The following is a 26,305-nucleotide window of genomic DNA, read 5'->3' as shown; positions in this document are numbered from 1 at the left end:
TTTTTGAATAGAAAAAAAAACACGAAGTAACATTACCATATGAAAACAATTTTGATGAAAGACAAATACCCACAAAAGCAAGACCTATACAAGTGAACAAAGAAATGGAAGAATTTTGTAGAAAAGAAATAAAATATCTTCTTAATAAAAATTTAATTAGGAAAAGCAGTTCCCTTTAGAGTTGTTCAGCATTCTATGTAATAAAAAATGCAAAATTTGAAAGAGGAACACCAAGATTAGTAATTAATTACAAACCTCTCAATTAAGCCTTAAAATGGATTAGATACCCAATACCAAATAAGAAAGATTTGCGACAAAAACTTTGTAATGCAAATATTTTCTCAAAATTTGACATGAAATCTGGATTTTGGCAAAACCAAATAAAAGAAGAAGAAATATATAAAACAACATTTACTGTACCATTTGGACAATATGAATGGAATGTAATGACTTTTGGATTAAAAAATGCTCCATCTGAGTTTCAAAGAATAATGAATGATATTTTTTACCAATATTCTCAATTTACAATAGTATACATCGATGATGTATTAGTATTTTCAGAAAATTTAGAAAAACACTTCAAACATATATCGATCTTTATAAAAGTCATAAGAAATAATGGTTTAGTGGTTTCTAAATCCAAAATAAGTTTGTTCTAAACCAAAGTAAGGTTTTTAGGTGATTATATTATCCAAGGAACCGTTACCCTAATAGAACGATCTATAGAGTTTGCTAGCAAATTCTCAGACCAAATTCTTGATAAAGTCCAATTACAAATATTCTTAGGTAGCCTCAATTATGTCATAGACTTTTATCCATGTCTTAGCAAATTATGTAAACCATTATATGATAGGCTCAAAAAGAATCCACAACCTTGGACAAATAACCATATCAATATTATCGCCCAAATCAAAAAACAAATCACTAAGCTTCATTGTTTATATTTAGCTGATCCAAATGCCCCCAAGATTGTTGAGACGGATGCTTCTGAAATATGATATGGTGGGATCCTAAAACAAGTTAAATGAGGTAAATAGCAAATAGTCTAGTTTACTTTCAAACACTGGAATCCTACTCAGCAAAATTATAGTACTATTAAAAAAGAAAATTTATCAATTGCTTTGTGCATTACAAAATTCCAAAGTGATTTATTAAATCAAAAATTTATTTTACGAATCGATTGCAAATCAGCAAAAGAAGTTTTACAAAAAGATGTCCAAAATATTGCCTCAAAACATATTTTTGCAAGATGGCAGGCAATCTTGAGCATATTTGATTTTAATATTGAATACATCAAAGGAGAAACTAATTATTTGCCTGATTTTCTCACCAGAGAGTTTCTTCAAAAATGCCCCCAAACTTCGAGACAAAGGAAAAGGGAAAATAGAAGAATCATCCAAAACCCAAATCACCTCAAAACCAATTAAGTCATGGTATGAAATTTGCCATGAAGAAGATGAGAAATCATCATCTTTGTCAAAATCCTCCAAAAATACAATAATTCAAGATGCACAAGATCCAAATGAGATTGGTTCTCAAATCAAATCATGGATTGAGTCCCTATCTCAATTAGGGGTGTTCATTCGGTTAACCGACCCGAAATTACTATAACCGAATTAACCGACCTTCCAAAAATTTTAACCGTTAACCGAACCGATTTTTTTTTTAAAAAATTAACCGAACCGAAATTTTTTTGGTTCATAAGGTCGGTTAATTGAATTAACCGAAAATTATGTATTTTTTATTTTTGGTTAAAAATTACTCGAATTACCCGAATTACCCAAATTAACCGAATTACCGAAAAATACCCGAATTACCCAAATTTTTTTATTTTTTATTTTTAAAATTTTTAAAATTTATAAATTATTAAAGTAAATTGGGTTTTAGACTTTAGTAAATTGGGTTGTCTTTTAGTTTTAGTTTTATTGGATTGGGTAATTGGGTAAACTTTAGTTTTAGTTTTATTGGGTTGGGTAATTGGGTTAGGTAATTGAGTTTGGGCTGGGTTGGATAATTTTATTTATTAATTTTTTCGGTTAACCGAAAATTTTCGATTAACCGACCGGTTTCGAACCGAATTAACCGTTAACCGAAAAATCATAAAAAAATTAACCGACCCCCGACCGAAAAAATTCGATTAACCGACCGATTAACCGAATTCGGTCGGTTAACTGAATTTTTTCAGTTTTACCCGAATTATGCACACCCCTAATCTCAATCTCCGGAAGTAGCATTGGCCTTTTCGTAAATGGAAGAGGAAACCCCTCTCAAACAAATTGCTGCTGAAGCAGCAAAGGTTTCAAAAAATAAAGAGATTGTTTTACACAAACTAAAATCTCTCAAAAAATGTTTTAAATGAGACTTCTCTCCAAGATGTTTTTCCAAAAGAGATAGCAGCGTCTTCATAGACTGCTACAAAAAAATCTTCACAATATTTTCCAAACAAATATTTTGAAAAAATTCTTGTTATGGAGGAAGAATTTTCAAAAAAACTTCCACATATACTGGCAAAAGAACTTTTCAATAGATGGCATTTCAAACCATTGGATTCTCAAAAACCCCAATAGTATTATGAAAATATACTAGTCCAAACTGGATCAGTATTGTTCAAACATTATACAGATCCAAAAGATCCAAATTTTATTACCCATTCAACAGCCCAAATATTAAAAATTCTTCGACCAAGAGATTGAAATGAAAACCCAAATTCTCCAAAGAAATTCCCAGCCAAATTTACCACCAAAATAGATCATTACCCATATTTTACATATTGGAATTACCAAATGGCATGGTACAATGCCTTCTTAATGAACAACCAACACATGAGACATTCTTGGCTCATATATTTCAAAATTCCCAAACTGGTTTCAAGAATGGTGGAATTGGTATAGGCCATCATCCTTTGAGATACTACCAAAAAATTTCAAAACTTATGGCCCAAATTCTTTGACAAATTTCATATTGAACCAGACCAAAAACACATTTACAGGGCAATCTATTTTTTCTCGAAACTATGCATTTCTTGGATTGTCTCATGGAATTATTCTTATGAGCAAGATCAACATACCGAAATTCCATTATTAGTTCGCAACTACAGGATTAAATGGTGGGACAAATTTAATGATGAAAAATATGATTCAAAATATTTGGATAATTTTTTCAACAAGAATCCAAGATTATGTAAGTCCGCAACCCCGGATCAAACCACAGCAAAATTTCTTCAAGCAAAGTCGACAGCTAATGCAATGTTAGCTCAAGCCAAGACCAAAAAAGAATACAAAAAACTCATGGCTGAAATGCTCAGGTCATTGGACTCCGAATCTGAAGATAAATCTTCAGCATCCTCAATCAAGATGGTGGATCTTGCAGATGATACCACTTCGGTGACCATCACTAGGTCCAAGAAGAAATGATGCAAAAAAAGACGAGGTGAACAGGAAAGATTCCCTACAAGAAATGATGCGTGAACAGGAAATATTCCCTGCAAGAAAAGACAAGAAAAAGAAAAGACAAATGAACAGTTCTGTAATTTGTAATTTTGTAATCAGAGAATATATTCTCTAAAAAGTTTGAATCAAAATCTCAAATGTAATGATTTTCCGATTCAAATGATGTAAAGAGAATAGCCCCCTATAAAAGGCTATCAGATTGTGAATGGAAGGCAGAACTCGATATACCCATTTGAGTTGTTTCTCCAAATTTTCCAAAAAGTTTCTCAAAATTTTTAAGTTTACAAAATTTAATTTTTAAGTTTCCAAATTTTCAAATTAAATTTTCAAACTTAAGATTTCAAATTACAAAGATCTCATTACTAATCAGATCTTCAAATTCTCGGTAAAAATATAATTTCGTCATTTTAATATTTATATTTTATGGTTTTCGAATTTCTGCAACCACGTCGTTGCATCGCATGAGTTTTATTCTTTATCTCTTTAAAGAAAAACTAGATACATGCACGTGGGTTAAATAAAACCTGAGTTGTATCTTTTTCTCACAAAAGAGTGAGTTGTATTTTTGTGGAGTTTGTAAAATATATATAATTTGAAAGAGATAAGAGTGAGGGGTGAAGTAAGAAAGAAAGTTTTTTTAGCTAGAAATTAGATTTTATATTTTTATGATAGTAAAAATATAATTTTATTATTTTAATATTTCTATTTTATAAATTTTAAAAGATTAAATTAAATTTTTATTAGTTTTAAGGAAGTCAAAATATAATTTTACTTTTACTAATTTAAATTTTTATAAATTTTAAAGGATTTTAAATTAATTTTTTAAAAGATTTACCTTAATTACTTTGATAACTCTACTTTTATTAAATTGTTTCTTTGGGCTATCAAAGCTTCAAGTAAATAAGTTTATTTATGAGTTCCACGAATCAAACTAATTTATATGAATCAGATGAGCCTTATTTAATAAGTTGGTTTCTATAAAATGTTTCGTGCGCAATGATTACGGACTTTAATCTGCAGCTATGACATGCAAATCATGAAAAAAATTATGGATGGAACTTGAAACAAGAAGAAGCCAATCCAACAAACGTGGGGGGATAGAAACCAGTAATAAAGGATTGATGCAGTGATTCCATGTGAAGTTCAACATCCCATATGGCGACGAGATTGGGTTGCAGTAGCCTGGTAGCAACTACAAACCAAAGCCTTGCAAGAAAAACACTCAAAGAAAACATGGGTGAGAAAAGGGGTAAACCAAACCCAACAAAAGCCTCACCCAAGAGGCCAACAACCACTGATGAAGCCAACGGTGAGGAGAGGGCACAAGTGTCGGCAATGCACAGGCTTTATTATGTTGAGAAGAGACGCTAAGAAAAGCAATCAAACCAAAAGAGGAAAGGGAAGGGACTAAGGAGAGGAAAGAAGACGAGAGCGGTCAAGGGCGAAGGCAGGCAATGGCCTTGCCCTCCTACCCCCACACATGGTGAATTTGTCCTTTTAGCCTTACAAATTAATATAATGGTAAAAATTAGTATTCAATTTGGCTCCCCTCAAAAGAAAAACTCTAACATCATCCTTGAGAACGAAGGTGATGGAAGGGGAAGAAACGAGGTGGATGCGGTGACGGAAGAAACGAGGTGGATGCGGTGACGGAAGAAAAAGAACGGAAGAGGGGAGAGATTGTAGTAACCAACCTTAAGATTAATGAATTAACTTCTTTTTTTTATGAAGAATGAATTAAAGAAAAGAAAAAGATCATGGAAGAGAAAAAAAAGGTAAATTTATTAATGGGTTCAAAATATTGTAAATTTGTTTTTTTTTTTTACAATTTAGCAATCCATTTTATGTAGATTTCGCCACTTTAATATAATAATATTGTTTTTATATTATTTTTTCCGTTTTCTATTTGTGTTGTGTTTTATCCAATATTTTGTGTTGAGTTATTACAGTGATTTAATTTAAAGACATTATTTTGTGTTTATGTTTGGTCTTGAATCTCAATTCAAACATATATTTTGTATAATTTTTCATATTACTTCAATTTATAATAAATTATGTATATTCATATTGTGTTTGCATTATTTTTTGTGTTTCAAGCATTAATATAAAATTTTACCTTCTTAATATTTTATATTATGTAGATTTTGATGTGTTTAAATATGTCATAGGTTATTATATTCTTATAAAATTTAAAATTTAGTCCTTGCACTTTAATTTTAAGGCATTAAATCATTATATTTGTAAATTGTATTGATTTAATAATCTTGGTCCAATTAATAACACCATTTAAATTTGCCATTAGTTATCTTATCGTGGCGATTGCGAAAAAGGTTGAAAATTTTTTTTAGCCCTCAACACTCGCAATTTGTGTCAATTTAGTCCTCTTTAAAATTATGTAAATATTTTAAGAAAATATTAAAATCATTACATATTTTAAATAAAAAATCCTTAAAGTTTATATATATTTTTAAAGATTTCTAAAAATTAAAAAAAAACTCTATAATTCAAAAAATAAAAACAAAAAGTTCATTTTTAAAAAGACTTAATGTATCATTTTTTCACTTTGGTCTTTAAGTTTTTTTTTTTTTTGCCTCAAATCAGAACTTAAATATTTTTTAGCTATTCATCAGTTCAATCCTTTGGACGGCAAAAAATCCAGTTGAAATATCCCGCCAATTAGAAACCAACATGTAAATAAAAATTAGAAAATTGCTAAAATTTAATATTTATAAAAATGTATTTAACAATTATGAATATTATTAAAAGTTCTAAAAAATTTATTTAAAAATGTAAAAATAAAAAAAAAGTTATAAAAAATATAAAATCATAAATAGTTATCTTCTCGACTATAAACATTGTATTTTTATTTCTCTCAAATTACAATACATGGAAATAAGAGCATGAAAAATATAAATATACGAATCGAAACCCAGTTGAATGACTTGATGATGATTGATGAGCACTTCTCCCTCGCCCCAAAGGCCAAAGCTCCACTACACGTGCAAGCTCTCAAAAGACTTGTCAACGTGAAATCAATTGATTTCAAAGTTGAATTCTTTATCACATTACATAGCTCCAAACACATGTCACTGTGCCATCTTTGTGCGAATCTAGCAAATTTGATATTTGATAGTGGTCCATGAAACTACATTTCTCACAGGCATTTATTCGAACACCTTAGAAGCCTTCTCCAACTCCCCAGTTTCACCATAAAAAGTAACCAAAGAACTTCCCACATTAACGTTTATGAAAAACCCAGTTTGTATTGCTAAGCATTGATACTCAATTGGGAGGTTTTCTATTGGTGAATCTGAAAATTCCAAATCGTTGAAAGAAGTAAATTGATACTAATGTATTTCTAAAATATTTCGGATGAAAAAATGGTTCTAAATTTTTTTTTATAATGTTTTAACACTGATGACATCATAATTTCATTGTCATTTTACGCATCGTAGTTTCTATCTGGCTGGATATCCCACTCAATTTTTTAACAACCATAGGACTAATCAGTGAATGGTTGAAAATGTTAGGTCCTAATCTGGGCCTAAAAAAATTTAAGGATCAAAATGGAAAGGTTGGATATTGATTTCATATTTTACATGTTTCCTCTTAATAATGTAATTTTGATCCTATATCCCTTTACACTCATAAATATTGATATGGTGGAGGAAAAGATAAATATAACTATGAAAACTTGGGCATATGTCCATTCATGATAGGTTGGATATTGAAATTTTTAAAAATGCAAAAAATGGTCATAAATTTTATAAAATTTTGAATTGTTTAGAATTTTTACCATCTTTTTAATATTATCTACTTTTTTTTCCATTTTTAGTTGTTGAAAATTTTGTAAACTTATTTATATTTTAAATTTTTTAAAACCTTTTTAAAATTCTTTTTTCTTTAATTTTCAAACTCTATTAATTTTTGTTTTAATATTTTATAAAAGTATTATATAATTTTGTTGAGTGTTTATTTTATCGTGTCTTTCAAAATGGTTTATTCAAATACATACACGCATATATACAAAATACAGTTTACTGATGTAACATGTTAAGGATAACTAAGCATCATACGAGGTGACATGTTTCCCTCCTAAAGATTATATGTGTCTTATATATTCCTCTGAAGATTATAGACAAGTAAGGTGAGACCATACAAGTGGCAGACACTCATAACAGGTGAGCTCTCGGGCAACCGCGTTTTATATTATTTGTATAACAAATCTTTTTATTTATTTTTTAAATTAAAATTCAACCGATTACGGATTTACATGTATCCATTTCTTCACGATTGTATTTGTATATATTTGCTATGTTAGTTTTTACTAAGAAGAATACCCAAGGTTGTTTTTGTGCCAACCTAAGATATGAGATCAAAGCCCACGACTATCTTTTGGACCAAAGATGCATAGGTAATTTGCCCACACAGGGGTGTTTTCTCCTTTTCTCTATATCACAACAAAGTATTAAAGAGTGATTTGAAATAAAATTTTAATATTTTTCAAAGTTCATTTTTTATCTTGTAAAAGCTCGAAAATATTTAAGCTCATTGCACCTTCTTCAAAAGATATCTTTAAACTTAACCTATAACCCAAAACGAATTCACTTTATTTTATGATTTTTAAATAATATAAAGACTTTTTAAGTTCAATTATTTGAAAGCAAGTAGATTACTCGGTAACCTATGATTTCTTACCCCAAATGGTTAATCACAAATTCTTTTTTTTTTTGTGGAGAGTTGGGTCTTAGACCGTCAACGGAAGGTATTGTCTCATTTGAGAGTTTTTTCTCTCATTCGAAGGAACGTATCGATTGATAGTTAATGTAGATACGACCTATAAATTCATAGGAGATGTGTCAATATTGTTAGAATTTAATTGTACATAATGTGGCTGCAAGGATCGAACCCTCAACCAAAGTTTTATATGCCTTACTTTAGCATACATGGTGCCACTTGACTAGGATAAATATAGGGATGATTGATAGTGCTCGTGCCGAACTCTAGGGAGTTCGGGAGGGTCTGTCTCTTACAAAAGCCATGGGAGTAGCACATTTAATTGTTGAACTAGATACTTTATTAGTAGTTTAATTCTTAAGAGACCTCATGATAATATTCGTCCAATGGACACATTGATTAAAGATTACTTAGATTTGATTAATAAAAAATAGGTTGTGAAAATTCGTCACATTTTACGTGAAGGAAACAAATGTGTTGACCATTTAATTAACTCGGCACATGATGAACGTATGGGGATGCCATGTCTTGAGGAACCACTTCCAAGTCTTCAACCCCTACTCCGAGCGAATGCTTGTGGGAAGGGGATAGTTCGGATTTAGTTATACTATTCTCTCCTTTGTACCCAAAAAAACATGAAATTGGATTGACAGGCATTTTGTCTTAGCCGATTAATGAAAGGATAAAATTGACACCTAAAGCCGAAAGATTTTACGGAGCACGGCTCACTTGCCTTAACCTTAAAATTTGACGTTTAAGTTCCCATTTGTCAGTATCCATGTGTCTTGTTTCCCCCTCCACCATATTCTCTACCGTTGATTTCGGAAATTTTATCGGCAATCGTTTTATTTAGGTTAAATTCTGCTATTAGTCCTTAACTGTGTATTATGGATTTAATTATTGTACTTTAATTTGGTCATTTTTAATCCCCACATTTTTAAAATTTTAGTCTTACCAGATGATAACTATTAAATTTATTAAGTTATTCTATTTTTAAAATTTGATGTAACAAATATATTATCGCACCTATAATGTCATGTCAGATTGTTATATCTGATATAAAATTGAAAATTTAAAATTTAAAAAATATAACGACTAATAATAATTTAATTAGAAAACATAAACTAAATTTATAACTTTACACATAATACAAGACTAATAATAAAATGTAACTAAATAAATTTATCTCATCAAAATTAAAATTCAAAAAATAAAAAAATTAAAATTAATAAATTCAAAAACTACAGACCAAAAATACATAATCTAACAGCAGAATTAGAGATTTTATTGATATTTTCAAGATGAAATTAAAAAGAAGTCCCAATTGTTCGTGATTTGTAAAATACTTAATAAATAAATAAAAAGAAGATGTGACTGAACAGTTTCTTATTCCATTGTATAATAAAAAAAAAAACCTCTTGTCTCTTAACTTAACCAAAGACTAAACCATAAACAAATGTCAAGACTTCAAAACTTCGTATCTTGAAAGCAACGGGTAATAATATCAGGAAGATTGTATCAGATACGAGAAAAAAAAGGAAGCTTTCATTACCCATTTAAATTGCAGAGTCAAGCACAACATTAAAAGGAAGAAGGATACAGAGCTGGGTAAACTAGTTAATGGAGCTCGGAAAGACTGAAATCACCACTTTTTTCTTTTCTTTTTTCGAGTTTGAAGTTTGAACCCCCCCCCCGAAAAAAAACACTGTTACAAGGTCAACTCATGCACCATAACTTGTCTTTTCTCTTGTTATTTTCATCGTTAGTAAGTTTTGTTTTGATGTTTTAGCTTCATATTTGGATTTGGCTTTTTCTTTTTTGGGATTCATTTTAAAGAGTGGAAAAGCTTGGTCCTTAATACCTGTTGGATTGATGTAAATTTTGTTTGGATTTTAACAGGCTTTTATTCGACAGACCTTTTGTTGGATTAATTGCATTCATTGGTTGTTTTTGCTTGAAGGAAGTTAGAAACAAATCTGGGTATAAAGATCCAACCATTCTTGCATCTGAAACACCTTGTGAGTTGGTCTTTCCTTTATATTTTGTTGATGCTATTATCTGGGTATTTAATTCTATTGTCTAAGAGCAAGGAAAAAAGCATTAGTTCTTATAATTCAACAGTTACTGTGAATGAAGTAAAAGCTCTTTATGATCTGTTCAAGAGGGTAAGCAGCTCCATAATTGACGATGGTCTTATTCACAAGGTATTGGTGGCTTTACTTTCTTGCACCATTTTCTTTGACTTTAACATATATTTCTTAGACATTTTTATTTTTTCTGTTTAAACAGGTGGAATTCCAGCATGCAGTTTTTAGAAACAGCAGCAAGCAAAATCTCTTTGCAGATAGAGTGAGTTTATTAATTTATTCATAAATTATTATTATTTAGTTAAAGCTGCAATTAGTTTTTCTTATATTGCAGGTATTTGATTTATTCGATGTTAAACACAATGGGGTTATTGAATTTGGAGAGTTTGTTCGTTCTTTAAGCGTCTTTCATCCCAACGCTCCAATAGCAGACAAAATTGCATGTATGTATGTAATGTGTATCATATATAAATACTGATAACATAAAAGTAATATACCATGGCATCATGTTTAAGGTTATCATTTCTTACTTATGTTCTTCCAGTCCTATTCAGATTGTACGACCTACGACAGCTGGTTACATTGAGGGAGAAGAGGTAAAAGAAAAAAACCACTAACTTTTATATATATATAATTTATTTACTTTTTGGTTGTTTATCTGTTTTCCCTTTATTTTTCTTTTTTAATGACCAAACTGGTAGTTGAAAGAGATGCTATTGGCTCTGCTTGGTGAATCAGACCTCTTACTTTCCAATGACATGGTGGAAATGATTGTGGAAAAGGTGTTAATTCTTGTAAACTTTTTTTTCTTTTATTTTTTTACATATCCTTTTTGCTTTCTTGAGAATGTATGGGTGCAGACAATGGTGGAGGCGGATTCAAACGGGGATGGGAAGATTGATGAAGAAGAATGGAGGGAATTTGTGAAAAATAATCCATCTGTCTTAAAGAACATGACACTTCCATATTTGAAGTGAGTTCATGTTTTTCCTGCTAACTTCTAAAATTAAGCTCTTTTCATTATATAGTATCCATGAAACTGTATTACTTTTCAGGGACTTAACCAGCCTTGCATTTCCCAGTTTTGTACTCAACAATGAAGCTGAAATCGTTGGGAATAAGTAACATTTGAAGACGGTCAAACTTGACCCAATTTTCTTTGAAGTCGGAAAAAGAAAATTTCCTACTGTAAAACTAGGGTGTGTTTGTGGTTATTATTACCTTTGAAGAGGCCTCTGCAACTTAATTTAAACCCTCTGTTTTCTTGTTTCCTACAGGATTCAATCAAATGTTATAAATTATTCATTTTAGTGTGGTGATCCATTTTTTAGTTGGTATCGAATTAACATTATCAATATGTAAAATAAAAATTAAAATAAAGATGCAAATTTAAATTCCATTATATGTAATTTTTTACTGCCTTTTCACAAAGACTTATAAAGATTGAAATACTCTCTAAAAATATAATTTGTTTTTAATACAGAAAGACAATTTTATAATTTTCCTAATGGAATATGTTCGGTGGATTCATGACACCAACTCAGTTAAAGACTTAATTTAAAGCCCTTTTTCTATATTTATAATATATTATAATATTATTCTTTTATATATAGTATATAGTTTATAGTACATAAAAACTAAATTTATAGTAATATAAATATTTTTTAAAATAAAAAATTAATATGAGCAGGTTGACAATAGATTTGAGTTAATTATTTACAAATAATTTTTGATTTGACGAGGGAGGTTGAATTGGTGGACCTATCAGTTCTCGATCCAACCGGATCAACCAGCTGATCAGGTCTAGTTTTGAAAACATTGCATTGAAGAATAATTGATTTGAAGGTGGGAATGTGTCGATATTGAGGGTCAAAAGTAAGAATTGTAATAGGTTGGATATAAGCAATTTTTAGATTATCTAAATTCAAATTTGTAAATCTGTCTAAAAAATATTAAATATATTTATTATTCACGAATTACTCGAATATCTCTATTCAAATCCGAATTAAATATTATTATCCATCGAATATTCGGATATAAAAAAAAATCCGTCTAAAAAATTTTCCTGAGCATTTTATATTTTAATTCAATGCTTCTTGTGGGTCTCTCTAGTAAGGACTATAGCTTCTTGGGGTTTCTGATCTGGATTATTAAAGGATTTGGGTCGGAAAGTACTTGTATTCAAAAGCAAGGTAATTTTTGTTTTCAGCATAAAATGGCCCCCGAATTTTACAAAATAACACCTAAAATGGACCACTTCTATTCTTGAACTTGAAAAACGTCACTATATTTAATACCTCTATTAGTTAACCTTCAAATAATTGATATGCCACTGAATTCAATCGGTTATGCTAGTAATTTGAGACATGTGCATTTGAGTTTAGAGTTTATGTCTAAATAAATTTAAATTTAATTGTAAATTCATGATTGTACGATTAATTGAACAATTCAAGTGAGTTTGTTTGGAATTCAAGACGTGTATATAAGTTTAGGGTTTATATTCGAATAAATTTTGATTCAATTGTAAAGTTATAATTAATTAATTGGATAACTCAATCAAGCAATTCAGGACACATGTATATGAGTTTAATTTGAAATTAAAGGTTATAAGGTTAATTGAATAATTCAATTGGTTACGTTCAGAATCTTGAACATGTGTATACGAATTTAGGTTTACGTTCGTACATTGATTGATTTAATTAAAAATTTGTGATTGTATGATTAATTATATAATTCAATTATAATTCAATGATATACCAATTTTTAAATAAAACAAATTATCCTTTTTCGTTAACCTCATTTTTTTTAGAATCCTTAAAAAAAGGGAATCGAGGATTTTGAGTTACAAAAATTTAAAATTAAATTAAACAATTAAATATCGCTCAATATAAAACTTGATTTTTTTTTCTAATTTGGTACTTAAACTTGGTATTTTTTCCTAATTTGGCACCTAAGTTTTTTTTAGGTTCAATTTGATACTTAAATTTGTTAAATGTTATACAATTACGCAAAACACTAACCGTGTTAACTTTTTTTTTTGCTATGCTACAAAAAGATTATCAGTATTAGAGGAAATTCATGTTAAAAAAATAGATATTAAGCTATGATTAACAAATTAATATTAAATAAGAAAAAAAATTTTAAAACCTCAAATTAAAAGAAATTCATTATTTTCAACTAATAAATTAATTAATTAATTAAAAGGAATTGGACATATAAAATACAAAAAAATATCATATCATCTGTCACATATCGATCATACATTAATTATTTTTGTTACCTCATAAAAAATAACATTATTAGTATATTAGAGTTATTTGTAAAATGTTTAACAAGTACCAAATTAAAAAAAAAGATTAAATATTAAACTAAAATAAAGAATCAAGTTTAAATATTAAATTGGACTTAAAAATTTTAAGTAACATCTTAAAAAAAAATGTAGATTAAGTAACATCTTAAAAAAAATGTAGATTAAAAAAAATCAAATTCAGGTACCAAATGTACATTAAATAATCAGTGATCTGACTCATGTTCTCAAAATGTTCTGATTGGCTCATTAAGTCGTAAAAGTTTGAAGTTAAAATAATATTAAATTAAACAATAAAATAATCTATCAGGTGCATAGCAAGAGGCGGCTGTAGAGGCTTTCAACCCCTAGCTAAATGAGAAATTTCTTTTTAAACCCTTCCAAAAAGTAAAACCATTAATTTAGGCATTTTTTATCTTTAATTAAATAGAAAATTACACTTTTGTCCTTTTAAAAACTAATGATTCACAATTTAAGTACTTTTGACTTTTGGCCTTTACAGTATTTTATAGTTGTATCTCAATTCCAGGGGTTGCCATCTATGTCAGTGGCTCGTTTTTAAGTTGTTATTAAGCTCTTATATGATTACTTGATAGTTAAAAATATTCACTGTTTTAAGTGTAATTTAGGTTTGAATCGCTAATCACGTTTGTTGTTTGAATTTTGTTATGTTATTATAATTCATAAAAAAAATTAAAGTGTTATTTTTTTTAATTATAGTAACAAGCTGTTTCAAGTTTTAAGTTATAAATAAATGTTAAATTAACATGTTTTAATGGTTCAGATTTATTTTCAATGATCCAACGTTGGTGCATGTGTCCACCGAAAAAGTTTGGACATTAATAGATTAGCGAATACATCTAGAATGGTAAGAAGAAATTAGGCTTTGGAATTATTTCAATTAGTCGGCAAGGTTTATGGAACAAATCAGTCGAATGTTTATCTCCCTTCTCCACCGTAAGACCTGTTTCTTCCGACCAAAACTCTTAGCGGCGAATGAAGAACCTGATTCTTACTAAAGTTTTTACCCCCAGACATCAGGAATAATAAAAAAAAATAAAGATAAACGCATGGAACCATAGAATTCATGCAAATTCCAATTCAAAATCTTTCACTCCTATCCATAGGTCTCTTTTCCTACGTTCATATAACCTTTAGAAAAGAAAAAAAACAAAACCATTTAAGATGGGCTGCGTTTGCATGAAGTATCGAGTTAAATATGAAGATCCAACCATTCTTGCTGCTGAAACCTGCTGTAAGTGAGTTTCCTTTTGTCCTGTTCCCTCCCAGGATTTTGGGTTTCACCGTATCTGTTGCATGTTGTTGCAGTTAATGAAACCGAAGTTAAAGCTTTGTACGAGCTTTTCAGACAACTAAGCAGTTCTCTAGTTGATGATGGATATATAAGCAAGGTAAGCAAGCAATCATCAATATATTTTAATGGAGACTAAATTTTCTAACATTTCAGTTCCAATTTATACAGGAAGAGTTTCTACTTGGTTTGTTCAGAAACAGAAACGAACAAAATCTCTTTGCAAACAGGGTAAACTTTTTGCCTCTTTCACTGCTGGTTCCTTCCATTACAATCATCATCGTAACTTCGAGACAACAACAATTGACAAATGTCCCTGGTTCGGTAATAGATATTTCGGTTATTCGATGCCAACAATGATGGGTTTATAGGATTCGGAGAGTCGTTCGATCTCTAAGCATCTTTCACCCAGATGCTCCTCGCTCCGACAAAGTTGCTTGTAAGAATTTCAACTCCTTTCATGTCTCTTGAACGTACATGTGCATGAGACAATAAATTAATGAAATATGGCGAACTGTCTTCATGTTGCAGTCGCATTTCAATTATATGATATATGGCAAACTGGTTTCATCGAACCTGAGGAGGTAAAGGGCATACTTTGGACCTCATTGATTGGTTATTAATTATCATGATCCACTGACGAGTGAGGTACTATCGTTTTTTTTTTTGGCCACGTCATGTCATCACTATGAACACAATATTGGTACTGTCCTCGATCTTCCCTGGTTGTCACTGAAAGTGTCTCCTTGTGACATGTCCAAGAAAATTGGCATTGCTTTATTGGTTGGCGGTTTGTGTTGGGCATTTAGGCTGATTTAGAGTTTCTTGGTTTAAGGTCAAGGAGATGATTTTGGCTCTTCTAAACGAATCAAACTTGGTCCTTTCCAATGATGTGATCGACGTCATTGTTGATAAGGTATGACTGACTAGAAGCTAGAATATTTTCATGAAGTTAACACACTAATTTCGTAGCTTTTATTTTATATGCGCAGACATTCAAAGATGCAGATTCAAATAAAGATGGAAAAATTGATATGAAAGAGTGGGATGAATTTGTAGCTCGCAACCCAATTTTGATGAAAAATATGACTATCCCACATTTGATGAAGTTAAAATGATCTTTATTTGTTATTTTCATATTGAAATTTCTAATTTCTCATATTAACGATTATGCATATAGTTTGTATAAATTCAAATATTCTGACATGAAATTTCACACTGCAGGGACTTGACTGACAAATGCTTTTCTTAGTTGCAGAGATTCGATATTAAAAATGGCACCATAAAATCAAAAAAAGTTCAGTATGGCAAACATTTGGCCTACTGGCTAACTTAGTGGAACAAATTCAGAACGCTTTGCTTTTTGTTCATTTTAAAACCAGAAATTAGTGATTTATCATACAATTTGGGGATTCATATTTCGGAAGACTCAACATGAGATGTGGGACATGTCATCCCTTTGGATCAACTCGAATCTCTTTAGGTGCATGTACTTCCAAGTTAAACCAATTCCTTACTTACTAATTACTTAATTAATAATTCCTATACATGTTGCGACCATCTCATCAACTTTGCTGGCTCAAGGCAAAACACACCTCGTGGGCACATCATTAACTTGCTGCCAAACTCAACAGCTCTTCTATAATTCAATTTAAGCCTCATTTTTCGTACTTTTAGTCTAATTTGTTTTTTTTTTTATATATATCATTTCCCTCTATCAAAAAGCATATAGGTGGAAATGGTATAACGATATCTTTACATTACACAATAAATGTATTCTCTATCTTATTCTTTAATTCTAAGAGCTATTTTAAATGGATGGTGTATTTATCTACGATTAGTATAAAAATAATAGTGGTGATAGGATTAGATACTATAACGTGAGATTAAAAAAAATTAAACACACCACACTAAAATCATATCCATAGTTAACGCATTCATCATAGTTAGAAGCTCCAGCTCCGTATCAAGGTCACAATCAATAGCGTCACTATCATCAATATCAATATCATCAATAAGAAAAACTTTAAGCTTGTTATCGAAGAACTTATTCAGAAATACTGTAATGAAAGGAACATAGGAGTTTGTTGCTAGGTATTTAAACAAATAGGATCGTTCGGTTCATATAGAACCTATCACTAAAATACCCTTAGAGGGAGATAGGGCTAAGCGGAGCGAAAAGGATTTTTCACGAGACGGGAAATGAGAACTATTAGCCCCACACAAAGTTTGTGAATAAGTGATTGTCTGATAATGAGTAAAGAATATCTACCTTTTTGCTAAACAGGATATATTGAACTCATAATTCATTAAATACTTTTTATGAATATAAATTAAGCATAGTAAAATAAATGCACATCCAAAAAAGAAATTAAAATTCTTAATGCTTGTTTGAATACTAATGAGTATTATTCTCCTTTCACAAAGGAGAGGGTTTGTGAATTGCGACATGGCAGGTTTAGAAAGCGAAATGTATAGGAAATGGGAAAATCAAAAGGGGGGGGGGTAGAGAGACAGAGAGAGGTCTTTCATTGCATGTGTGACTTGGAGACATAATAATGCATTAAACGACAAAGTGAGTGATTACTTTAACACATTTGTAAGAAGAATTTGGGGACAGACCCTTTTCGATTGCAACGGCAATGAACTTGGATCTTGCGTCTCAAGCTATTTGTGGATTCCCATCACCTGATTCGGTTCATTTTTAGATGGTCAAATTCCGCCACTAGACCATCTACTTTGCATGAGTTATGGATATAGTACTCGTATTTTAATTTAATTAATTTTAGTTTCAGTACTTTTTAAATTCTAAAAATTTAGTCATAACTAAGCAATAGCTGTTAAATCTTTTTGGTTAAATTTTACTATTGATCCTGTATTATGTGTGAAGTTAAAGATTTAGTCCATATTCTCTATCTGGATCATTCTTAGTCACTATATGTTTTCAGATTTTGAAATTTTACTTTTAATGTAAGCAACAGTCGTTAAATCTATTAACTGATTTTTCTTTATAATATGTAGAGATGACAACCTTACATGACACTATTTACACATACGATAATATGTTTAACGCATCAAGTTTTGAAAATAACAGAACTTAACTTAATGGTTTAATAGTTGTCATTTAGTCTGGACTAAAATTTTAAAATTCTAAAAGTACAAAAATTGAAAATGATTAAATTAAAGTGCATGTATTAAATTCACAATTTACTTAAAGTACAAGGTCTAATAGCACAAATTGACTTTTTAGATTGCAAGCATAACTTATCTAATTTATTTTAATTTTTATTAGATATTAATGTTTTACATTTTAAATGCATTTTACAATTAAAATTATAACAAAATAAGTTGGGATGATATAAAATTTAAGAATCTTATTCAAAATTCAATTTATTTGAAAAATACAAGTATATTTAGACAATACATGCATGCACTTGGAATTATACGTAAACTATACCGGATGCGTTAGCATCATCAATAAACAAATTAAAGTTAATCTACGCTAAAAATAAATTATAAGGAAGAAAACAGAATACCAATAAATATTTTAGTTTGAAAGTCGTACTTGCTATTAAGTATTTAAATGTACTTGAAAGATGTTGGCTTTTTTTTTTTTAACAAAATCTTGATAGTATCTTAAATTTGAATTTTGTTAATAAAAGAAAATAATGTTGAAAGAACTTTGTTTCATTTAATGATTCCATTTGATTTAATCTTAAATTTAATTTGGGTGGATTATACTTGTGGTTATGTTTTCTTGCCTTCTCATTATGAAAAATTATAAAATAGTCCTTCAATTTTTCAATTTTATCTTTCTTGATCACTAGCTGGTTAAAGTAGAAATAGAAATACCGAAAAATTTAATATAGTTGAGTGATCAGAAAAGACAAAATTGAATAGTTGGATGACTATTTTGTAACATTTCATAGTTGGGTGACCAAAAAAATTTACTAACGATTAAATGATAATTTTATAATTTTTCATAATTGAACGACTAAAAAGGAAAAAAAGATATAATTGGATGACTATTTACCATCTAATTTCAAGGAAGATCCTATGTAATACACATTCTCCACTTTTCCGTTAAATTTCCGTTAGCTTACGGGAACTTTACAACTTCAACATCTGTACGGTCGGTGGTCATTCAAAAAGCCAAATGATTTATGTTTTCCTTTGACACCAGAACATAGGTAAAATTATGGTATTTAGGGTAAGTTATGAATTTAATATTTATATTTTATATTTTAGAAATTGAAAGTTCTAATTAAATGATAATTATTAATATGCCAAACATATTATTACATGTGTAATACTATATTTATTTGTTATTTTCATATATTACTTATAAAAAATCAGTTAATAGATTTGACGATTATAATTTGTATTAAGATTGAAATTTTAAAATAAAAAAGAATACGGGCACTAAGAATGATCCAATAGATAAGCTAAATGTAAAATTTATATACAATACAAGGAGCAAATTGAAAATAATTTTAAAATTGGTCCTCAAACATTCTTTACCTTTATGCTTGAAAAGTAATTGCTATAAAACTGTTGCACTTAATTTTGTTAATGTCCATAAGTTGGATTCAGTATCATTATTAAATATCTAATTACTTTCACACTCTCAAATTCACTTTTACCTCACTACGCAAAATCTCAGTTGTATTTAAGTCAAATCAACCCTCCTTCCTTGAACTTACCCAAACGACCGTTACTGACATTCTAACGGCGTCGTGCTCCTTAATTTAATTTAAAAACGATTCTCCCGTTGGAGTCGTTGGGTCAAAGCTTATATAAAGCCAACGGCTAGATTACCGTTCCTCCTCCACTCACTTTCCCTTCTCTCTCTTACACATCGTCGACGATTTTTGCACCGGAGCAGTGAAAATCGGCGAAAAGATCGGCCATATCACAACAGAAACGAAGAAAGCACCAAAGTCGGGGGATTAGTTTGGATCGCCAAATCCACGGGTTTTCTTTTTTCTCGTTGTTGTTTCCTTTGTTCAATTTAAAAAGCTCTCGTTCTTGAACATTTGCTTTCGATTCTTTTTCTTTTGGTAAAGAATCCGCTATCTCGCAATACCCAGTTTGAGCTTTTTAGCCTTCTTCCACATTCACGATAACGAAATATTACAGCTATGTCCCCGTCTCGCTGACTGTCATTTGCAGGGATTGTAGGAAAGAATCGTTTGTTTTTCTTTTTTCTGTTCAGTCTCTCTTTTTCTTCCTTTTCTTCAATTCATCGCAGAAGAAAATGTCTGTTGCCGACTGTGCTTTGAGTCCGGTTCGTCAAGAAACGGTTCACTCTCGCGGTTATTGCGAAAACCAAGCGGGTGAGTCGATCTTGTTTTACCTTTCCGTCGCCGGTTCGGTTATTCCGATGCGAGTTTTGGAGTCGGACTCGATAGCCTCCGTCAAGCTCCGGATCCAGACATGCAAAGGGTATGCAGTGAAGAACCAGAAGCTTGTTTGCGGAGGCAGAGAGATGACTCTGAACGATTCGCTCCTCAAAGATTACGGCGTAAAAGGTGGGAACGTTTTGCATTTAGTTTTGAAGCTTTCCGATCTTTTGCTTATCACTGTACGGACAAGTTGTGGGAAAGAATTTGAATTGCATGTTAATAGGAATAGGAACATTGGGTATTTGAAACAAAGGATAGCTAGAAAAGAAAAAGGCCTTGTGGGTGTCGATGAACAAGAGATATTCTTTAATGGTGAAAAAATCGACGACCAAAGGTTAATCGATGATCTATGTAAATATAACGATGCCGTGATGCATTTGGTGGTTAAAAAATCAGCCAAAGTTCAAGCTAAACCTGTCGAGAAAGATTTGGAACTTTCTGTTGTCGCTGAGAGTGAGCTAGATGAGAGTAGAGGTAGTGTAGGAGGAGAAAAAAACCAATCCGATGAGCATCATCAGATTGTGACAGAGGATTTCTTGTTGGAGCCTGTTTTTGTTAACCCCAGAGTGGGATTGCCTCCATTTATATGGGACATGATTCATTCCACATTTAATGGATTGGATATAGGGAACCAGCCGATTAGATCATCTGAAGGGACTGGAGGGACTTATTTCATGCAAGATAAATCGGGGCTTGATTATGTTTCCATTTTCAAGCCGATCGACGAGGAGCCAAATGCTGTGAACAATCCACAAGGGTTACCGTTATCAACCAATGGTGAAGGGCTGAAAAGGGGCACAAAGGTTGGAGAAGGAGCAGTTAGAGAAGTGGCTGCTTATATATTGGATCATCCCAAGAATGGACCTCGATCTGTGTCGGGCGAGATGATGGGGTTCGCTGGTGTGCCTCCTACCTGCATGGTTCAATGCTTGCACAAAGGGTTTAACCATCCTGATGGGTATGAACATGCACCTGAGAATGTTAAACTCGGATCGTTACAGAAGTTTATGAAGAACTCGGGGAGTTGTGAGGACATGGGTCCTGGAGGTTTCCCGATGGAGGAAGTGCACAAGATCAGTGTGTTTGATATAAGAACGGCGAATGCTGATAGACATGCTGGTAATATCTTGATTGGCAAAGGAGATGATGGTCGCACCGTGCTTATTCCAATCGATCACGGCTACTGCCTGCCTGAGAATGTAAGTATACTCATAATATCATTCTAATAATGCCCTGGTTTTACATGTATATTCACCTCATATATGGGAATTTGTGATTTGAATTTAATCAATACAATAGATCATTTCAATCTTTGAACTAATCTCCTTTTGCCTTTTTTACAGTTTGAGGATTGCACATTTGATTGGGTTTACTGGCCACAATCACGGCAGCCTTACTCTCCAGACACTCTTAACTATATAAAATCACTGGATGCCGAACAAGATATCGCACTTCTGAATTATTACGGGTGGGATGTTCCTGTTGAGTGCGCTCGCACACTGCGAATCTCCACCATGCTTTTGAAAAAAGGTGCAGAGCGAGGTCTAACTCCCTTCACCATTGGAAGCATCATGTGCAGAGAAACCGTTAACAAGGAATCTGCGATCGAGCAGATCGTTCGTGAAGCTCAAGATTCCTTGCTTCCAGGCATGAGCGAAGCTGCGTTCATGGAAACTGTCTCTGAAGTCATGGATTCTTGGCTTGACAAGCTCACAAACTGATTTGCCAACATAGAATACCATTACATAATTGTATGTATTCACCTAACGACGAGTCCATTTTTGTATGGACCGCAACAAAATCACGCGAACGTAGATGGCTTATCTTCTTTTACACAGGCCGAAGCTTTCGTGTTTTTTTTTTCTTTTTTTTTTCTCCTTTCTTTCACTCAGTCAAGCTTATTACTTGACCCTTATATCAGTATCAGTACATTGAGCAGAGTCAAAGATAATAAATAATATATGTATGCTAAGATTCTATATTTATATAGATTGCAGGATCATAGCTCAAGAAGAGCTAAAAAAAAAAACCTTGTACATACATTTGAAGTTGTCTGTAAATATTGATTGTTCAACATTTTTCAGGGAACATTCACTTGTGCCTACAGATGCAAGTGGGAGAACAGAAAATTAGGAAAAGCTGCAAAGCAAATGAAATTACATTATGTATATGTTGCATTTGTACATACCATTTCTTCTAATTTAACTTATATTATTTATTTCTTGCATTGTCACTAAAAAAATATTTAGAAATATTAGTATAACATGACAACCACTCATCACTGTTACAGCATTCTAGTACAAAGTTTAATTTTTGCTGCAATTTGTTTGGTAAGTTGGCATCTCAATTATTGCAAGTTTGGCTATTTGTTTTTCCCCCACATCCGTCTGTCCTCTGCCATGAAACTGTGTTTTCCTCCCACTGTGAAAAAGGTACTGATTTGTTTTCATTGCTACTAATTTTCAGACCATCTTAGAACAAGTCTTTTTTTTACAGTATTGACAAATAGGACTGGTGGGCATGTGGGAAAAAAGGGATCAATATCTTTTACCTAAAGATTTTCTTTTGACTCACATGTAATAGACAGATAGTAGTAATTAAGTTCAAGTTATTACCTTTATTTTATTCTTCATTTTCAAGCTTAAAACTCTACACCTTCAAATGAAAATACTTGTTTTTTAAGAGAGATGACTGTTGTTTACAGTTATTGGCCGACCAAAAAAGTAAAAAAAAAACTGAAATTAACTGTTTTCTTGCAAGGTATCAAACATCCTCAGAATAGAACTCACAGAACCAACATTTTCTTCTTCTTAATCCCACCTTATTTATTTATTTATCTTAATTATCCACTGTTCTCTCTTTTCTGTTCATCTTTGATTCCTTTCCTCAAGACATCAAAAACCAAAAATCTAAAGCTTTAATTTTTGAAAATTCCTAAAAAGAGTCAAAACCCCACACTGTAAAAATACTACAAACAAGAAAATTATAACAAAAAGTCTTCACTTTTACTGTTCTACATCACATATAGATCACTTTCCTCCCCATTTTCCCTCCTTAAATACACTCTTTTCCTCCCATCCAAACACCGCTTCTCTTTAGATCAAACCCAAGAAAACAAAGCAGTTGAACCCAAAAATACATTTATAATGGTGAAGCCACAAAAGCCGCCATCTGGTCGTACAAATCTAGCTTCGTGTATTGTAGCAACGGTTTTCTTGATCTTCCTTGTAATAATAGTTCTTATCGTTTACTTCACCGTTTTCAAACCCCAAGACCCGAAGATCTCCGTCAACACCGTGCAGCTCCCGTCGTTCTCCGTCGGTAACAACACCGTCAGCTTCACTTTCTCCCAATACGTCACCGTTAGAAACCCAAACCGGGCCGTTTTCTCTCACTACGACAGCTCCATCCAGCTGCTTTACTCGGGCTCTCAAGTCGGGTTCATGTTTATACCCGCGGGGAAGATCGAAGCGGGTCGGACCCAGTACATGGCTGCTACTTTCGCCGTTCAGTCTTTTCCGTTAGCGCCACCGAATGAGGCATCGGCGGCGACGATGCCTATAACTACGACGACAATGGGGCCCATTGGTGTGCCTGGTGGGTTTGGCGGGACTAATAATGGGAATCGAATCGGACCCACGATGGAGATTGAGTCTCGGATGGAAATGGGGGGTCGGATTCGGGTTCTGCATTTCTTCACCCATCATGTGAAGGCTAAATCTGGGTGCAGAGTCACCATTGCAGTGACTGATGGGTCTGTTTTAGGTTTTCACTGCTAATTTTTTTATTGTTCTTTTTGCCCACATTTCGTTCATGTAACTTTAGACTAATTAGCTTTTTTCTTTAAAAGTTGTTAGTTTTTGAAGCTCTGGGTATTAAATTTTGTATACCCAATTTGTCGAAAGAAGTGTAAAAATTAGTGCTTTTTTTTTTCTTTCATTGCAAGTAAGCTCTTTTAAGAATTAGAAAAAATTCTAAGTTTAGCGCTTAATTTATCAAATTGTTTATTTCTTTTTTGGTCCCTATCAAATTATTTAATAGTTAAGTAAAGAAAATTAGTGTAGTTAACCACTTTTTTATTATATATATTTTTCTGTCAAGTGGTTAACTACTTTATTATTTATTAGATAAGATTTGGGATCATGAATCGGCGAATTAATTATAATTGGCTCGGACTTTGGGGAGTGAGGAAATTAGAGTGGGAGTGGGTGGGACCAAACACAACGCCACTACCCTAGAAATTCGAGTCTCTTTCTTTTCACTTTTCACTTTTAAATAATGTAACAAAGTTACTAAGTTACTATAATTTGAAAAATACAAATTCAATTCATTAAGTTTTAATTCGATTTATATAGATATTATTGTTAATTAAGTTTTAATTCAATTTACATAGATATTATTGTCAATGTAGGAGAACATGAGTTTGAGTGCGTTAAAGCGTATTATATTTTTATTTATGAGTTAAAAAGAGGTTATAGATACTTTTAAATATTGTATCAAAAAAAATAGAAATGATCATAATATGGTAAAAAATATTAATTTTATAAGATAAATTTAATTTAAATAATTGTATTTAATCCATGAATAAAATATAAATTAAATTGGTTAAATATTTACAATGAGCGGGTGAAATCACTTACAGATATTACGAATATCACATCATTTAATTAAATTAATAAAATTTTAGTTGTTATAAAAAAATAACTAATATTCTACTTTTAAAACTGTAAAAATCAAATTACACTGTGTGTTTACTGTACAGGAACCTTCACACTACATTGCGGGCTTGAGGTATCCTTCACCTTCCTCACTCCACTGTTCTAACTGTCTGCTCCGTAACACCGTATTGAAATCGAGTTTTATGTTTTATGTGTTTACTGCGGGTTTTTTACAAAATTATTATAAAAAAATAAAAAAATAATTAAAATATTATAACTTTTTTTTATTTTTCAAAATATTATAAATTTTTTATTTATCAAAATATACCAAAAAAACAAAAAACAGAAGAAAAAAAAAACCTGACAACAGCCTGATCAGGCCAATCTCATTGGCGGCACTAAAGGTGCCAAAGAGATTGGCGGCACCAATGGTGCCAAAGGACTAAAAGGTAACTATCTATAGTTTTAAGGACCTGACATGCAAATTTATCATTTTGAATTTTGAAAGTTAATTGCTGCTTCTGCCGTCTGTGTGGGCGCACTCAAATTGAAATATGGCTAATTACCTTCTAAGCCTTCCTTATTTATTATTTTCTTTTTATTCCCCTTCAACTCACTTTTTTTATTTAATAAATAAGCCATCAACCTATTTTTGTAGTTAAATAAGCTCTTAATCTATTATTTTTACTCATAAAAGCTCTTTATTTTATTATTAAAGTAAATATATTTTACCTAAAGTAAAGCTATTTAAAAAAGTATAAACTAATTCGCATTTTATGTAATAATTTTTAAGCATACCATAAAATTATGTGGCTTCAAACCTTTAGTTAATTAACACAAATATTAGGTAAAATTCTAATACTTAAATCCCGTAAAATCTCAAATCTTAATTTATCATTATTGATTAAATTTTTATTTATTTAATTAACACAAAATTTAAATATAATTAAAGTTAAAAATAATTAAGCATGATATCAATAATTTAAAAATCTTTTTAAAGAATACAAAATATTATTTATTTAACAGAGAGGTAAAAACTAAAAACTAAAATAGATAATTTACACTCTAGTTATATATTTAGGAAATTGAGTTCCTAATAGGAGTATAATTTGTTCTCATAAAAATTAACAAGTGCCCCATTATCCACTTTCGTGGAAACAAAGTAATTGGAACACAAAGATATACGTTTAATATTTCCAAAATCAGAACAATCTCCATTCACTATAAATACCCTCTTCATTCTAAAGTAAATATATTTTACCTAAAATAACTCTATTTTAATTTTTAAAAAAATTAAATTAAACTATTTTTTTAAATTAAATTAAATTAAAATTAAATTAAATAAAGTAA

The 26,305-nt window shown here is 31.0% G+C and overlaps 2 protein-coding genes and 2 pseudogenes across 2 annotated transcripts; all 4 read left to right on the top strand.

The window, feature by feature from the left end:
• The first annotated feature begins 9,938 nt into the window (after positions 1–9,938).
• LOC121203617 (calcineurin B-like protein 7) lies at positions 9,939–11,578 on the top strand (annotated as a pseudogene).
• A 2,929-nt stretch (positions 11,579–14,507) lies between these two features.
• LOC107944721 (calcineurin B-like protein 4) lies at positions 14,508–16,053 on the top strand (annotated as a pseudogene).
• Positions 16,054–19,696: 3,643 nt separating this feature from the next.
• Positions 19,697–22,515, top strand: LOC121224345 (phosphatidylinositol 4-kinase gamma 2). Its single transcript, XM_041107489.1, has 2 exons — positions 19,697–21,496; positions 21,641–22,515. The coding sequence occupies exons 1-2, from the start codon at positions 20,150–20,152 to the stop codon at positions 22,016–22,018; spliced, it is 1,725 nt and encodes a 574-aa protein (XP_040963423.1). The 5' UTR covers positions 19,697–20,149; the 3' UTR covers positions 22,019–22,515.
• A 465-nt stretch (positions 22,516–22,980) lies between these two features.
• On the top strand, positions 22,981–24,288 carry LOC107947131 (uncharacterized). The gene has a single exon (XM_016881694.2). It carries the CDS (start codon positions 23,444–23,446, stop codon positions 24,074–24,076), a length of 633 nt encoding a protein of 210 aa, XP_016737183.2. The 5' UTR covers positions 22,981–23,443; the 3' UTR covers positions 24,077–24,288.
• The last annotated feature ends 2,017 nt before the right edge of the window (positions 24,289–26,305 follow it).

Source organism: Gossypium hirsutum, chromosome D12 (genome assembly GCF_007990345.1).
Source record: "Gossypium hirsutum isolate 1008001.06 chromosome D12, Gossypium_hirsutum_v2.1, whole genome shotgun sequence".
NCBI classification, from domain to species: domain Eukaryota; kingdom Viridiplantae; phylum Streptophyta; class Magnoliopsida; order Malvales; family Malvaceae; genus Gossypium; species Gossypium hirsutum.
Note: the sequence above shows the minus strand (reverse complement) of the source record. Positions and strands in the feature narration are given on the sequence as shown.